Raw genomic sequence first — 18,405 nt, forward strand, 5'->3', positions numbered from 1 at the left:
TGTTGGTAAACAATACTCAGGTGCCCTCATGGAGATTCAAGATCATTCTGGTCTATGAGGACATGTCCAACTAATATTGTTGCAGCTCTTCTCTCTTCTGAAAGACCCCTGGGAGATCCAGGGAAGTTTGGGGGTGTCTCCTGGCAGGCCTGCAATAGGTTTTGTGATTACTAAATAGCCAGCAAGTCCTTCTGTGGATCAGTGTCAATCCCACAAGTCATCCTAGGAGAGTCTAGACTCCTATGAATGTGAGGAAATCATTGGGGCAACTTTCAGCATTATGCTGAAAGCCTGGTGCCAAGATTTGGCGTTTCATTACCAATTCAGTCAAGATTTTCTCTAATTTGATAAGGACTGAGAAAGAGCAAAATGATTTTAAAAATGGTAAAGAAAAATCCTTGATGTGAAAGTGGAAAAGAAGACAGTACATTGTCTTTGATTATTATTTAGTTTCTAGCCATGAAATGCAGTCTTTATACTTCATGACTATAAGAATGTAATAGGTCTAGCATGACTTAACTAGGGACAACCCTGAAGACAATCAGGGAGTTTGGGTTTGAAGCCACTAGGGAAGATCTAGAGGACAAGGCTTCACGGTCCTCATTAGATAATGCTGCTGGGTACGTGGTCACTATGGAATGTTACGCTCCATAAAAGGCGGTGATACACATACATGCAAGTTTGTGTGGCACGAAACACACAAATGCACAAAATGGCTCTGGAGAAGGATGTACAGCGATCTTTGCCTCTAGTTTTCCATGATAGGATTCAATTATAATTTTAATAAATAACTAGAGTACAGAACATTCATAGTTCTAACAATCTGAATCTTCATATATATATATATATATATATATATATATGTATATATTTATACTTATCCTCACATGAGGACATATATTTATCCTCACATGGGAGAGAAAGGGAGAGAGAGAAACATTGATGGGAGAGAGTCATCAATTGATTGCCTCTTATACACAGTGGACCAGGAATCATATGTGCTCAAACCAGTAATTAACCTGCACCGTGACCTGGAATTGAACCTGCAACCTTTCGGTTATGGGATGACACTCCAACCAACCAAGCCACACTGGCCAGGGCAATGATTCTTTTAATACTTCAGTTTCATGTTAAATGCTATAATATACTCTGATTAAAAGTTACAATAAGTTAGTAATTTGGGAAGCATGCCATGTTCAATTTTGCTTGGTGTAAATTACATTTTTATTTTTTATTTCCAAAGGCAATAGTAAAATATAAAATCTGATCAAACCTTTTCTGGGACAGTAACATTCCACAAGTTAATTTTCTCAGAGAGGCCTAATTCTAATCTCGTATAATAATATGAGTCGGAAACTACAAAACAGTGGAAGTTCCGTATGGCCTGCGGTTCTCTGCCCCTGTCTACAGGCTCTTCTTTCTGGTTCTCGCCCCCTTCTCCGTGTGGCTTCACGTGCCTGCTCCACATCCAATGCACAGGGGACAGTGGAAGAGGTGCAGTGGGAGACATGGGAAGGTGGTAAGGAAATGGAGTAGGAAAGAGAAGTATTAAGTGCTCCTAAAGCAGAGGTTCTTACAAGCAGGGGTTCTTGTAGTAAAGGGAGTCTCCTTACTGTCATCTAAAAAGTCTTCCTCCTCATCCTCCTTTCTCAGTCTCCTTTTGGTCTCTTCATCATAAATGAGGCCCAGCAGGTTGGCGGGGCTCTCACTTTCCCCGTGGCACAGCTCATTCAATCGGACGCCAATTGCCTACCATGAGGAAAAGCAAAAAAACAGCAGAAAGTATTTCGGACTGTAAAGTAGGCTCTCCCATTACAGAGGACATAAACAACCAATTAATGGGAATCATTTTCACCATACGCCTCCTATGTAAGCCATAGAGTTATTATTACCATGTTTTCCAATGTGGAAACTCACAGATGGAAGACATCGGTGCTACCTCCAAGGTCCTGTAGACTCCATGCTTGTAGAAACTAGAATGATGCCTTTGTACACTCTCATAACTTTTTCTGTTTACTCAGTGAAAATATTTTCATTTACCTAAGAGTTATTTATTTTATAGGTCTCACATAAGGGAGTATGCAGTCCTTAATGGGGGATTTTGTTGCAGTAAGAATAAGAAGTCACAGCTCCTCAGGGTACTTCTGGTTAGGCTATTTTATGAGACTGTCACTGTTGTGCTAACGACTGTGGAAGTTGGCAAAAACTCTGGTACACACAATTTTATTTAGATCTGCTGTTATATAAGCATTTATTGGCTCTTTAAATAGACTTTGCCCCCCTCCATGATACTATGAATTAGCAAGAAATACTAACTGTTCCTTTGATAGAATACCTAACATCAACATTACTAATATGACTTTTCATAACTCAGCACATGGACAATATTGGTTTCATATAAGGTGTTCATAGAACTAATACTTGCTACCAGTTACTATGAATCATCAAGCACTATTGTCTGATTTACCAAAAGGAACTTCCCACAAGAGACAAAATACACTATCTTTAATTTCTTTTATATTCTGATTATACACCTTATGCAACAGTGGAAGAAACATAAGCACAGGAAGAAAAGCGAGAAAAAAAGTTAAAGTGAGCACTGCACTTAGAGTCTGACAGTTGGGTTAATCGGTGCATTAATGAGTAAGAACAAAATTCTAGGTAAATTTTTTCTGTCCTCTGTATCATCCCTTTCAAACACTCAGAGAAGTTAGTGTATTCTGGACATGCAAGAAGTTATATTCACTCCTGGAACTGACATACAAGGGTATGTCCAGAATGCTTCAATAAAAACACAAGTTGTAGGAATGTCTTGGAGATCTGGAAACACAGAGGTCTCCTTACACTCTAGAATTAAGTGAGGAGTGAGAAAAACCACATCAAAAGAAAGAAAGCAGTATAAACAGATATCACAGGATCTAAAATTTTAACCACTAGCCTGAAATGATTTAAGCAAATGAAACAAAAACACCACCTCAACAAAGAGCATTGTCTCGAAGCTACTATTTCAGAGATCCCCTCCAAAGGAGGAGATGTACGATGTGAGTTTGGAGGGAGCCAACAAACTTCTTGTTGAGATCCCAAGGAGAAAGATTCTATATCAGTCCTCCCAGGATGCTGAAAACAAACATCTTAAGTCAAATCCCCAATTCACAAAAGTTAAAGGGTTGCTAAAAAACTGAACTTTCTGGGATAATACCAAATGTCTAAATAACAATTTAGAACTCTCTGTCTCTTCCAAGGCTAGAAAAATGCCTTATTGGCCATGTTTATTCCCTTCCTCATTCATCAGATATTTACTAAGTGAGGTAATTTTTTAGGTTATAAATAAAACATAAAGTCGAATAAATTGTTATTGTACACCAGAATCTTTGTTTAATGGGACCTAGTAGAGAATAAATCTCCATCCAGAATGATCCCTGTTTGGGAAGTGGGAAGGTTAGAGGCTGAAAGACTCGCTCAGGGCCACTCAGCAGGCTGTGAACTGGGATTCAAACACAGGACAGGGTGTTCACAGACTGACAAGCCACCTGGCTGAAGCATGGTTTTGTGAGCAGAAATTGGAAAGCTGGAAAGGTAAATTGGGACCAGATCCTACAGTTCTTGAGACTGAACTTCATTTTACCTTCTGAAGGATGATAGAAGGTTGTTTCTGAGTGGGGGGAAACCTTATCATGCATTCAAGGGACACTGTGCTAGTTAACCAGAAGTTCAAAGACAAACCAGGTAGCCTGCTTTCCAAAGTGAATGTAATAACTTACTATTAGTGAAAACATCGCTTAGATGCAAAGGATTAAGATAAATGTTCTTTAGATGCTTGTACAGTAGTTCACTTGACCTCATTGTCTATAATGTTGGTATGACTTGAATGAATGAGCGGTATTCCAGGCTAAGCAATTTCGGTTTTATCCCGAGGGAAGGAGAAGGGACACTGGAGCGTGTCAGTGGGTAGGAAACACAGTCTGATTTGCATTTTAGCCTCCTCACTCTGACAGAAGTTTGGAGAATAAATCAAGGGGACAAGTCTGGAGGCTGGGAGATAAGTATAAACGTTCTGCTTTTCAATGGACTATCTACAGAGGAGATCATTTTACTGGCAGCGTGTAGGATTTGGTCTCCTGTGGGGAGGAGACCAAATGGGAACATGCTTTATTGATCCAGATGAGAAATAACAAAGATCTGACCCAAAGGGATATTAATGATGTGGAGGGGGTGAAATCAATAAGGGAAGGAGGTTTGGAATAGGTTCAAAAGCTATCATTCTAGAGTATGGGAGAACCAGTAGTGACAATGGAGATTTGAGGAGGGCTCCTGACAGGAGGTGTGTTTATATGGGAACACAGTGTTATTTTGGTCAGACGGAGTATGCAGCGAATCCCTCCCTAGTGCCATCGGCAGTGCTGGCCTGGGGTCTGAAGTGTGATGGATAGAGAAGTCCATGCTGCTGGCATGCAGTCAACATTTGAAAACACAGCAATAAATGTAACCCTGGGGAAATCATGCAGGAAGAAATGAGAAGATATTCTGGGAAAACACACTTATAGACAGGAAGGAAGCAAGGACCAGGGAAGGAGACAGAAGGGATAATAATGTCTAACTTCATAGATCTGCTGGGAAGATTAAATGAATTAAGATTGTTTTCCCCTGAAATGTTCTTAACACATTGTCTCAAAAACACACAAACAAACACAAACACAAAACGTCTTCACTTCGCACAAGCACCCTCATTTTTATAGAGGAAAATCAAAAGCTCACGTCTCCCCATTGGTAAAAGAGCTTGGCCGCGTTCCACTGCAGCTTCTGGTTCCGCTTGTTGCCCACGATGGGAGACCGTCCCCTGGACAGGCCCTTCTTGGTGATGTTCACGTGATGGCCTTTCATCCACTCTGGCCAGTTGCCGCGGTTGCAGCGGTGGACAAACCGGGCACACTCCAGGAATAGTGCTGCTCTGGCCACCACAGGAGCTTCCTGAGTGGGGTTGTTAAGGAAAGAAAAATGTGGGATTAGTGAGCAATAAGCTGACCTTAAAGGGAATTCGTAGGCACTCTTAGCTTATTTCAGTTTCTGATTCAGTGGAGCTGTATTTCCCTGGGTAGTGTTAGTGTGCTTAACACAGTAGTAGGGAATATGGAAAATGAACCCATGAAGGCAAATTTGGATATGGAAGAATTAGACATTTTAAGCAGGTTTCTGTGTTTATTTTTCTCCTTTCGCAGAATCTCAAGTAATTTCATGACTCTTTTTGCATAGTTAAGAGGCAGCCAGGGATTTGAGTATGAGAGTGAGATACCTTTTAATAAGTTTTTAAATATGAAGCCTTTTTTAAAGCAAAAATTTTAACAGGAAGCAAATAATCAGTTTCGAGGGCTAGTCTCATGCTAACCAAGGGTGTCAACAATGACTTTGTTCCAACAATAATCTATAATCTATGACCACCCACATGCTCCAAGAAAATACAACTGCTCCACAGTATTTTGGCCAGTAAGAAAAGGAAGTGCTTACTAGATTTTGTTGAGTTACTCTGTCTTGGATAACAGACCAAGTCTACTTAAATAAATAGGGCTTTAACTGAGAATGTTTGATAAAGAGGAAATTATTTAATTGATAAATAAAAACCTGGGCATTTCAGAAAATCACAAATGTGGCTCTATCTTGTCATATCAAGATGTACTTGAAAAAATAAAAGAACAACTTTCAGTTGTTACCCAGAAACTATTAAAGATCATTTATCTACTAAACTCTTTATAAGCTAAAAAAATTTTTTTAATACGGGAAGGGATGTTAAGTTTCCCATAGAAGGTCAACAGGTCACAAAAATACATACATTGACATTTAATGGGTATTTTGACTTCTGCCAATTTTAATCAAATACATCACAATGTTAGCCATGACCTCAGAGTTACCTGACAATCATAGGTTGCTTAGTAATCACAGGTTTTCAAATTGAAACATTTTTCTTCAAGTAACAGTGTTGTGCATTGATCCATCATGTTAAAATAGGGGCTAATAGAGTATCAATTACATGATAGTTATTTTATGAATTATAATTCTTAATTATCATAACTCTATAATCTAGAAATAATATTTACATTTTAATATTTTTCAAAATGTAGTATAATTTTTCCATTGTCACATAGCTGAGAAGGGGTGGTCATAGGATTCAATCCCAGGTCTGTCTGATTCCTGGGGCTATGCTAGTTTCTCTTTGGTGTCTACATAGTTTTAACTTATACTCTTAGAAATCTGGATGATTTCTAGAATGCATGTAGAAAGTCACTGCTTAAAAATGAGACATTAATGTCAAGTAATGTTATTTTTCTTAAACACAAATATATGATCACATCATTTTCCCCTTTAAAATCTATTACTGACTCTACTCACCTCAATCATAAAATAGAAAAGATACCAAGTCTTTGTTATTTGGTTCTTTCCCTACCTCAAGTAGTCTGTCATCCAGTTATGTCACACTGGTAACAGTCTCCCAAATACGACGCCCCAGACCTTTCCATTTGTTGTGCCCATGGCTTGCAGAGCCTTGAAACCCCTTTTCCATCTGGCAAATCCCCGCTTTCAAGGTCCTATTTAGTTACTTTCTCTAAGAGGTCTTCCTTAATCCCTTCCTTCTGTGGCCCACTTTGTACTTTGGTTGGTTACTTCATACTTTCGACTACCACAGTATCTCAAATACACAGGATGATTCAAATAAGTTAGACCGTTAAGCATTTTGTCATTGTCTACAACTTAAATAAAGCCAAGAAGAATTCCAATTGAAATATATTTATAAACAAACAAGCTTTACAAAGCTTATGATGAATTGCCAGAACATACAAAGTAAACCTATGTGAAAAAGCAGAATACAAGATGAACACTAATGGTGAGAATCTATCATTAATAAACAATGGACACTAATGATGAGACTCCATCATCAACTGTGTCGGTGCCTAGACTTGGGAGCAGGTCACAGGGATACAGACTTGTGATTGCAAAGGGTCAAATGACTTTTCTGCATCAAACCTCATCAATATCGTGGTGTCTTTACATACAGACTAAATATCTGCACTCTTTTCTTGGATTAAATATTTATTTTATCAAATGTCTCCGATATGCTAATCTGTCTCTTGTAAAGGCATAAACATCTGTCTCTAAAAATGAATGCCAGTCTGTAGGGCAAGGCGAGTGATACAATTCATTCTTAGCCTCCCACATTTTGACACGTTCCCAACACAAAGCGATGAGATTCATTGTTTAATGACAGGAAGACAGAAACAACACCGCTGGAAAGGGCATTATGTGATGAATTCCAGCTCCTTCAGGGTTAGCAAGGGGGAAACCTAGCCTCACTCCAATGTATCCAGCAGAAGATCCTCTTATTGCCCTTAACTATTAGATGGCACTGAGAGGATTAACAACAAATGAATGAACAACCCAAACTGGGCTCTGTAGCTACCTATATATTTTGGCTTGCCTTGTTTAGGAAAAAAAAAAAGCGGGGGGGGGGGGGGGGGATGCTTTATTTGCTTAGGAAAGTCAAGGCATTTTGAATGGAAAGCAATTTCAGTTATCTGCTCCCAAAACCCTATGACAAAACTTAGATATTATCAGCCATTGGCCCTAGGACATTCTAATCTATGCTTGGAAATGGAATTGAGATCAACATGGAAATAATTCCCATTAACTCTACAGCACAACATTTAGGGAGGGTAAGTTCTTATCTGATGAATTTCATCCATGTAAATTGCAAAACCCAGTGACATTTGGAAATGTCACTGCCTGCTTTATTTATTTATTTATAATCCTCATGAGCCTGGTGGACGAAAACAGGCTTGGGAATCTTACTGTGAAGATGGCAGTAAAGAATACCAATTTTCGAGGGACTGTCACATGCATATTACTCTACAGACAACTGGAGGAGGTGTTCAGGTACAAAGCTAAGGACTTTAAGGTACAGAAAATACTTAGGAACAAGTGCAGATTTCACTGTGCATGTGAAAAGCTTTCAAGGCATTCTAGTGTGGGTATGGTCATGGGGAATTGTATCTGTTGCATCTTTCAAAGTGTAGTTCAGAAAGTATTGATTTTAGAATTAGGGTTATAGGATACCATGGAAAAGGATTCTTCCATTTTTTTTCTCTTATGCTGGAGCTTACCTCTTATGGGTCAGTGCAATCTGAAGCAGCAGCAAAAAATGGAGGCATGACAGAATGGATAGGGATGGACTCACATCACAGAGAAAAACAGCACAAATGGAGAGAAATGAATCGGGAAAATGCTGCATGGCTGAAAAGAACCACAGAGTATCAGAGGCATGGTTAACAGTGAACATCTACACAAAATTCGACACCACTGGCACACCACAGAGAATTCTGCTGATGGTCCTGAAAGAAAACAGGCATATTTAAATTCCTTCTTCCTTTTGAACATGTCTGCCCGATCACCTTCCCACAGGTCCCAGACAAGCAAGAATCCATTTTAACTGGCAAGACAAAATGTTAGGCAGAACCATATGGGATTCCTGAGTCTGAAGGTCAAACGTCATTGACTACTGACAATTTCACGTGATTCAAATCTTATATGAGGTATTCTCTGCAACGGCTACACAGTTGTCTCGTTAAAATTACAAAATGTCACACCATTATGCGGTTTGGATTTCTCTAACATTCCACAGCTAGGAAACTTCAAGTCTCAGGCTACTTCTCCTTGACTTTGTCACTTTTTCCTGCCTTTTATAAGATCATTATGTATATTGAATGTTTCCTTTATGAAAGTGAAGCAGAGAATTGGAATACTAATTCAAACAGCTGCGCTTCATTTTGCCTGGGGACCTATAAAATCTTGTTACCACGATTCGGTGGTTAATTGAAGATTATAATTGCATACATTCCTTTCCTCTGGGACTATAGCTAAACTTATTATGTGAGAAGAAACCTGGACTGATCCTGAACACTCACATAACAACACTGGGCAGGAACTAACTTTTCAAAGAATGAATATTTTATGTTGGCCTCTGGGGAATTACATAATTTTTTTATTGCCTTACCAAAACATATAAAGCTCTTGCTGGTGCAGGATATCTACTTCTTTAAAACCAGCAGGGATAGGCAGTTATTGTGGGTTCTACTGTGCATTGAAACCTAGTTGGCTGGAGGGCATGTGCTCGCAAGTCAGTGCTTATGACTCAGCCTGTATCGATTCTCCGCCTGCCTGAGATAATTAAGGAACTGACGGGTTGTCTCTGCTCCTGTCACTGCAGCAGTAGCTGGGGGCAACTGAAATGATGCAGTTGTCAGGCTACTGGCAGGAAGTACTGTTTAGAGCGCAGTCTGGATGGCTAGTCATTTTCACACTTACTCAGATCATGCAAATATTTTGGGTAAGGATTTTAAAAAACCAAGTGAGGACTTCTATTTCTGACAAATAAGATGGATTAAGTGTGAAGACAAACTTCTTTTGATTCAGACACTTAAAATACTGGATAAAGTATCTTAAACTTTCTTCATTATGTTTTTGCTTTCGCTTCTAATATGAGATAAGAGACCAGTGAAGAGCCGAAATTATAAGAAAGCAGCGTTCTGGGCTGGAGGTGAGAGGAGGGGTTTGAGCTGGTGTGGGGACATTTACCTCAAGGATTTCTGCTGACTAGAGAGAAGGACGACAGCATGGGTTTTCAAGGGGCCACAAGTTAAACGTCTGTGCCCAAGCGGAGTCGGTCAGGTAATGCAGCCCTACGTAAAGCCAAGATCCTTGGTAGTGGCCACCCTCACTAGATGAAAAATGAAAAGATCTGTTCTACAGAAGTAGGCTTACTGACTGCCTACCGTTGGCTCTGGGTAGGAGAGAGAGAGAGAGAAGGAGAGAGATAGAAATAGGGTAGAGATAGATAGAGATAGAGATAATGATGGAGGCAGAGATAGAGATGGAGGCAGAGATAGAGAGAGAGTAGAGATAGAGACAGAGACAGAGACAGAGTACAGATAGAGTAGATATAGAGACAGATAGAGATAGGGAGACAGAGAGAGGAAGAGCGAGACAGAGACAGAAATACAGATAGAGAGAGGGAAAGGGAGGGAGGGAGGAAGTCTTTTAGAATTCTTAATCAAAATCCTATATTCTCATATAAGTTTTGACTAGACTGGGCATTACTTCCATGCTCCTTTCCCTAAAAAATATAGTTTAAAAAATGCTCTTGCGTTGGTGATGTCTCCGGGTGCTTGGATGAAGAAACTAAAATCTTCTCTGGAGGATACTTCAACTAATACTTCTCAAATCTTCAAACTTGAGAATGCAGAAGGGGTCACTTTGGAATAGGGATAAAATAGATTCTTTGGCCCCTCCCTGGAGATTTGGATTCAGCAAACCTGCTGCAGGGCCTGAAAATTGGCATTTCTAACTTGCTGACAGATGAGGCTGGTATTGTTGGTCCACTAAATAACACTGTTTTTCAACACAGATCTTGAAGAATTTTCACAAATAAAGTTCCCAAAACTTAAGCTTACACTAAGAATACACTTTAAAAAATCCAACATGAGTAACAGACGAAACAATAAAGTGTAGAAGCAGATCCACAAACACTGCAATTATTGGAATCCTAGTATATCAAATACAGTTAAAGGTGTGGGTGTTGAAAATACAGTGAGGAATTAAGCTATAAAAGTTGACCAGGCAATTTAAAACAAGAATCAAAGAGCACTTTTACAAATAAAAAAATGTAGTACTTAAAATGTTAAACTCAATGGATAGATTAATAAAACACTGATTAGATTGGGTTTTTCCAACATTTGAGCCAGTTAACTCTTTCTATGGGAGGGTATGCTTATGTTCTAGAGGGTGTTTGCCAGCATCTTTGATGTCTATACACCGAGATGCCAGCAGCAACCCCCAGGCTGTGACAAAGATTCCTCCAGACATTGCCAAACGTCCCCTGGTGGGCAAAACTTCCCCTACTCAAGAACCATGGGATTAGACACAGTTGAAAAACAAGAAAAAAAATAGAAGAGCTATCTCGGAAAATTACCCTAGAAAAGAAATGACGAATACAAGAATCCTCTTGTGTTGTCAAAAACAAGAGGATAAACTGAGAAAAATCCATCATACATCTTTTCAGTTTATAAAAGGAAAGACTGGAGAAAATGTGAAAGTCACAATCTTTGAAGGGATAATAGTTGAAAAATGTCCAGAATAGATGTAGTATGCCCATCACGTGGTTCAGGGCCTTAGTGGATCTCAGATAAGAAGAATGCCCTAGAAGCACTTTAGTGAAATGGCAAAATATCAATAATAAAGAATTTTGATTACAGTGTCAGTGCCTGTGTTTAATTGTTGTAACAACAAAAGATGCTTTGGCATTATAATAGTAAAATTGTTATTGAATTTCACTCTTAGGTAGATTTAGAGAACTATTATGAATCAAGACCCACATGCAGTAATTTTCATGGAAGCATTGTTCAAATAACCAAAAATTTGAAAACATAAAAATATACACCTAACATAAAGTGGGTATATAAACTGTGGTATATTCAAACAAAGAAACAGATATCAGACTTGATGTGGAACAAAAAGAGGATAGTGTGCTTTAAATGAATTTCAAAACTAGGCAAAATAAAGTAAAATAAAACAATATATTCCCTAGGGATATGGATTCACGTGGTAAAATAAAGCAAGCATAGGAACACCTTTTGAAAAGTTTAAGAGAGAAGTATCTTCCGGGATGTGGGGCCCTGTGGTCAGGGAAGGGAATACAGGAAACGCTACAGAAACTGGAAATGTCCCATTCTTGAAGGTATGTGGTGTATATATGACATAAAATTTTTCTTAAAACGCCACATATTTATGATCTATATTATTTTTATGCAACATTTTATAGTTAGAATATTTTTTATTTGATAGTACAGGAGTACCACTAGTTCAATGAATAATTTGATGATTTTATTTTGGCTATTATTGAATTATTTCAATTCTTCCTATGATTCAGAAAAGAACACAGTATTATTTGGCTTTGATAGTTCCTTTTACGAGTATATTCCTATTTCCTTGAAAGGAGCTAATTTGCACTGACCACCAATTAGTCTTGTGATGGCCAGTTCCAATGTGGAATAAATTTGATGCAGTGAACCTTCAAGTGTGACCTATCTATGGTAACGTATCTCATTTTCCTTGGAGAGTTGCAGTTTGTCTGTTTAACTAGTACAGTTATTGACAGCTCTCCTTTTCCCTGTCAAAAGTGTCCCGGTTTGGATAAAATTATATAATCATTCCTCCTAAAACAATCTACTTATGAAGTTATATAATTTAACACGAATTAGGTTTTCTCCATCCCACAGACTAAGGAGAATTCTATGGTCTTACTGACTTTTTTTCCACTGACTTTCTTCTTTTCATGAAATTGTTCATAAAGAAACTGAAATTATTAGTAGTGAAATTCATGCTAGATATTTACCAAAAATTAGAAATCATTATGTCTGTCCATGTTATATCTTCAACTGGATAAAAAAGGATAGAATGTTCACTTATATAGAAAACAGAAGTATCTTATGTTTGAACTGTTTAATTTTTCTTTTGTGTGCTTGTAGATTAAATAAACCTAAGAGATAAATTGAGTTCTTTCTAAAACATGTCTTTTTAAAAATGCCTCATAGCTGCATCTATTAAATTTATAACAAACAGTATGAGGAAGAGCTGTGCTGGACTTAAAATTAAACCGATTATCCTGAAGTTTAATAGCCATTGCAATAATGACAAGAGGATTGTTTAAACAAAACCCTTTAGATTAACAAGACTTTAAACATTGGCGTTTCTCGTATTTTTTTCATTTAATAGTACCTTTGATTCTGAAGAAAATTGCAAACTGGAAAAATAACAGTTCAATTCTATGTTTAAGGCAACAAAATGAAAACTCCAGAAATAAAAATAATGTCATAATGCAAAAACTGCATTGAGGCTGCACTTAAAAAGTAAATGCAATATCCAACAAAAGCAAACAATAAACGAGATGGGGAAAAGTGTTAAACTAGAATATGATGATGAATGGAACACATTCATTTTTCCCTTCCTCCCCAAACCCGATCTGATGAAATAGCAGGTTTATAACTATATTTATATCTGTATCTCTATCTATATCTGTATCTATATCTTCAGTGTATCTGCCTATCTATCATCAATGTACCCGTCTATGTCGTCTGTATCTACATCTACATCTGTGCATATATTTCTACAGTCATATTTCCATCTGTTAGAACTATAGATAATTCTATCTATATATATGTGTGTGTATGATTAGAACCACAAATGCATTGAAAATCATATTTTAAAAGTGAAGCATTTCTGAAAGACAGGAAGCCAATGAGATCAGACATTAAGTAAAGCCAAATACAGAGGAAGTAATAGTTAAAGACACATTTAGCAGGAGACACTTGTGAAGGAGTCATCCCAAACAACTCCTCCTAACCCAGATGAATGGGCATGAACAACTGTACAAACAACAGGACACACAGAATACAACTTTAATTCAAGCCCAGGACATGCAGCTATGCTTCCCTTCCTCTTAATCCACTTGTCAGAATTCACAAGTGACTTCAATTCTCTCACTTTTTTATACTCAAGAAATGAAATTTAAGTGTGCCCTTGTTTGGGAACCATTTCCTGGCTTGATCCTTTCTTAAGATAAGTAACGTGAACATGCTTTATAAACTCTCACATGTAATGAAAATGCTACTAATGTCATTTTGCCACCACATCTGCCACCATCGCCAGCACCACCAGCACTACCACCACCACGACCATCACCACTGTGGCCACCTATCCAATTTATCCAACCAACCAGGTCTCCCTGGCTCCTCTCTGTGTCTGATAACTGAAGCCACTAGATTCCTTTAAACTTGGACTGATTCTGACCTCTGGAATTCTGACTTCTGACCTCTGCATACTCCTTGGCCTGGACCTGGAATCAATGACTCTCAGGTATGCAAGGAGATGACTCTCAGGTATGCAACTTATACTAACCAGTCACTTCTTGAACCCCCGTACACTGGTCCCCACTGAAGCCAGTCTGGTGACAGAGAGCTCACTATTTCCCAATGCAGCTACTTCATCACTGGGCATCTACAATGATCAGAAAATGCCTCTTTTACTTTGAGGCTCAAAAGACATTGCTTATAAGCATCAAGTTCCCTTTACTGTATTTCTTACCATAAGCTTTGTGATACTGAGGTCAAGCAGGGCCAAAGCAGGTTCCACAGGAAAGTGAAAAAGGAGAATCTAGAGGTCTGGTCTTATTGGAGTAAAATAAAGTTTACGTTTTCTATGGATTCAGCCAAACAATGATACAAGTCAGGCTACAGCCCGAAATAGAGTGTACTGCATCTGGAAACCTCCCTCTCACATCTCCTTGGAAACTCTAAGCATTATGGCAATTGGAAATCAGACAGATGTAGAACCATTTGATGAGAGGGGATGAAATTTTGGCATCCAAGAGACTTGATTATGGAAGTAGTCATCAATATTCTTATTAAAATAATGTCCATTCAGAAACCAAGTATCAATGTGTTCTAGTGGTGTAATTTTTCAAATCCTCAAATGTGAGGCTTCCTCGTGACAAGCTCACATTTCTCCCATGCCCACGTATCATTCATAAATCCTGAAAGCTTTCCATGTAAAAAGCAATTATTTCTTTTGTTTCTATTATCATCAATAAATGTTAATAAGATCATTCTAATTACTCCACCAAAGAATCTCATTTTGCCAGTGATAATACATTAATTAAGATTCAGTTCTTGACATGTTTGGTTTCAAAATGGTTTTGGGAGGAAGTCTAAGAACCTTCTGATATTATAAGCTAAATTTTGTCTATAACTGAACTTCTCTCTTGGGAGACACTCCATAGCTTTCATCCAGTTCTAACAAAAACAAAAGAAAACAAAACTATGTCCCGAAAATGTTTGAAATTACTGCTTTGGAAGGTGAAGACACGGTGTGAATTTTTAAAGTTGAAAATCTGTCTTTTCCTATTATAAATTCTTCATTTGTAGCCATGTAATAAGATGACTCTTTTGAAGATGCAAATGCTTTTGGACCATTAAAGACCATTCACATTTTCTTTATTGTGGAGATCACATACATGTAAGCATATTTTCAATGTATTAAGAGAGACTCATTCTGATTTAAGTTTTGTTTTGTTATGTTTTTTAACAGAGAAAGCATATGATATTACTAGAAGAGTCCTGAAAGGAATCAGAAACCTGGCTAATAGCTCTGGCACTGGCTGGCTTATGTGACCTTCAGCAAGGTCATCTCGGCTCTTGTGGCTTTTGTTCTCTCCTGTGGAAAACGTGTGAGTGAAAAGAACTGCTCGAGAGAGTCCACATGACAAATGTGTATGTGGGGATTTCAGCTCAGGATCTCTGAAAGTGGGGGGCCTAGACCTCTGCCGTGAGCGAAGGATGGTCCGTCATCACTGTCCTCAGGTACACACTTCACTGACAGCTGTCCAAACGCTATTTATCGCCCCACCATTTCCCAGTGTGTGTGGCCAGCTGTGCCTTTACCTTTTAATTTTTCAATGGTATATAGAAATTATATGATTTGTTATTATTTTCCTTAATCTTAATGGGTAGTTCCTTAAGAAATTTGATGCCTGAGTCCTGTAAAGGCTCCCAAAGTAGCTGTGACTTTGGGATTGAGGCAAACGTAGACACGACAGCACCTCTGGAACACCGCAAGCCTGAACCGCCTGTAAAGGGCTAACGCACAGTCACTAGTGTGCATTTCACGGCTGTTCAACCAGCTTCCGGCACCTTGACTTTCTTAATCATATGGAAACTATCAGGCAAAAAAGAATGTATTATTTCTGCATGTTTAAAAGTAAGTATCTATAGTAATCTCATGTAAATTTTAAATGAGAGCGTCAACATGGAGGACTAACAACCGCAGCGTCTGGGAAGACAGGCCTGGGATCCAAATCTGCCTCTATCCTTTGCTGGCTTTGCAGCCCTGGCTTGTTACTTGGTCTTTCTGAGTTTCAGTTTTTTGCCTTTGGAAACAGAGTAGAGAGTTTTTTTCTGTTGGAAACAGAGTGATAAATGCTCATCACTAGTGGATCAACCTTAGAATACTGTCCATCAGGATGTGTGGGAAATAAACAAACATCCTACTGTCCATTAGGATGTGTGGGAAATACCACTAAACAAATATAACCTCCACAGGGAGAGGTGCAAAACAGATGAAGCTATCCATTGAATTTTTGTTGAATTTTGTTGCTACTACGAGGCCTGGCACATAGGAAACTCTCAATAGACATTGGTTGAGTCAGTTAATCATTATATGCTATCTTGTAAGCCATACTGACTCCAGGCTTTTAAATTCTACCACCCATGCCAGTTGATATCATTGATATGTTAAGGACTGACCTCCTCTGTGACTACATCCAGTCCAAAATCACTCACTATTGAGGGAGGGGCAAGGAGTGTTCCACTCATCATTGTTGCTCTCTCATAGTTACCCTGTTACGCCAACACTTCCTTCTATCCCTCAGTCAAATCCTGTGGCTTCCACTGCTATCAACACCACGTAGTGTTGTCTGATATTTTATACCCAGTGAACACTGCCTAACCCACTGCAGCTCTGACAGTTGTAATACAGGAATTTATGGACACTTTAGTGGGCATTTTTCAACTGTAAGTAAGATGGGGCACAATTTACTGGCTATTAGTTTTTTCAATGAACTGGCTGTTCACATGCTCACCCATTTTTTAAAATGTTTAATTGTTTGTACTTTTCTTATTCATTTGTTACATGTATTTATTTTAATCCGTTTATTTTGAAATAAATCAGGAGGTGATTTAGAAGAGCCTTGCATGACTCAAACACGTGAAGGCTAGTTACCACACTCCCACTGACAGCACGAGGGCTTGGTCCCTGTCCTTGTCCAGCTTTAGACGGGCATCTTGATTACTTAATTGCCACCAGGCCCACCTCTTTTGGAGACCTGTGAATCTCTACATTTTACAGTCACTGTAGCATACAATAACACACATTGAACATTTTGGAATTTACAAATGAATTTGCAAAGGCCAGTATCCAGGAATGGGAAACTGAAAAATCTTATATAATGGTAAGTCATCATTTTAGGTGATTACAGTGGCATTTGCATTTCAGGCTTAAGTGAATGCATATACCTTGCAGCCACTAAGTATCTTGAAAACAAAAGGTACAGATGTCACAGAAAATATGTCATGAATTACATTAGGTTTGCATGGTTACATAAGGCTTGGATGATTTTCCAAGGTACGATGTGAATGGCCAGTGGTTACTTATTCATGTTTTATAAAACCTGGAAAAGGGATAATTTTTACAGGCAAGCTTAAAGATTTTTTTTGGTAATAAACATCTACTTTAGAAATAGTGTAAATAAAAGGTATTGAGAGGTTGAATTCAAAACTTACGTGTGGGCCTAGTTTGCCAAAACACTTTCTAAACAAGGTCTGCTTTACACCCTTTAATCCCTTACATGCATCCAGATGGTAATCTGATGTTCTGTGCACTTTTGTGCAATTTTTGTGTTTCCTGTTTTCCCTCTGATTGATAAACTGAGACTCGGAGTTTAAAGAATACGTGATAGACATAAGACTAAGAATAGCATAACAATAATAATGGCCTACCTTATTAAGCGGTTACTGCAATATATTTCAGTAAAGCCCTTTACTGAGGGTTTTACATCTAATAACTCATTTAATTCTCACACCAGCCCTAGGAGGTCACTCTAATATTATTATTACTCTTAATCTATTTTCAGAGGTTTAGCTAGTAAATGTTGGCATAATTTTAACCCAGGTTGTCTGATTCCAGAGCCCTCTTTTAATCATGATGTGATACATTCTACTTCCCAAATCATATTAAGATTTCCCCCTTTCTTTTCTTCCCTCACCTCACCCCCTTTCTTCCTCTTTTTGCCACTAATGCTTAGGAAACAAAACAAAACAAAACAAAACACAACCCCACAGTTAGGGTTAGGATTAGGGATTCATGCTTCCCTGCATTAGCAGAATTCACTGGAATCGGGACCCCATGAGTAAATTCCCCCCAAAACTTACAAGATCCAGAGCGGCTGCCAGGATGGACGCATCAGGAATGGTCCCCGGCTCACAGCAGTTTAACAGAAACTGAAAGCGTTTCATGCCTTGTCGGATGGCTCCAAGATTCACCACATTTTTGCTTTTTCCCCCATCTTGGTTGGAAGACAGATGGTCGTCAAAACTGTGGCAGCCTGTCGTGGAGGGATGAATGAGAAAGGGCGTAAAGAAGCACAGATTTAAAAAGGGCTTCACAATTGTAACAATGTATTTTCTATAGTGTTGGCATGAAAACATTCTCCCTAACTGCACCTCCCTCGCTTTATTTTAATGCTTATTTGGACAA

At 38.5% G+C, this 18,405-nt stretch overlaps 1 protein-coding gene across 6 annotated transcripts in view; it reads right to left on the reverse strand.

The window, feature by feature from the left end:
- UNC80 (unc-80 homolog, NALCN channel complex subunit) overlaps positions 1-18,405 on the reverse strand; it is a 186,976-nt gene that overhangs the window by 103,252 nt on the left and 65,319 nt on the right. For 4 of the 6 annotated variants that reach the window (XM_036022916.1, XM_036022912.1, XM_036022911.1 and 1 more), the window contains exons 22-24: positions 18,081-18,253; positions 4,756-4,968; positions 1,614-1,749 (exon numbers count right to left, since the gene is read on the reverse strand). In XM_036022916.1, coding sequence (XP_035878809.1) covers positions 1,614-1,749; positions 4,756-4,968; positions 18,081-18,253 — 522 coding nt within the window. Of the gene's footprint in view, positions 1-1,577; positions 1,750-4,755; positions 4,969-18,080; positions 18,254-18,405 lie in introns of all 6 variants that reach the window. The other 2 variants (XM_036022913.1, XM_036022914.1) reach the window with 1 other exon arrangement.

Source organism: Phyllostomus discolor, chromosome 4, assembly GCF_004126475.2.
Source record: "Phyllostomus discolor isolate MPI-MPIP mPhyDis1 chromosome 4, mPhyDis1.pri.v3, whole genome shotgun sequence".
Taxonomy (NCBI): Eukaryota; Metazoa; Chordata; class Mammalia; order Chiroptera; family Phyllostomidae; genus Phyllostomus; species Phyllostomus discolor.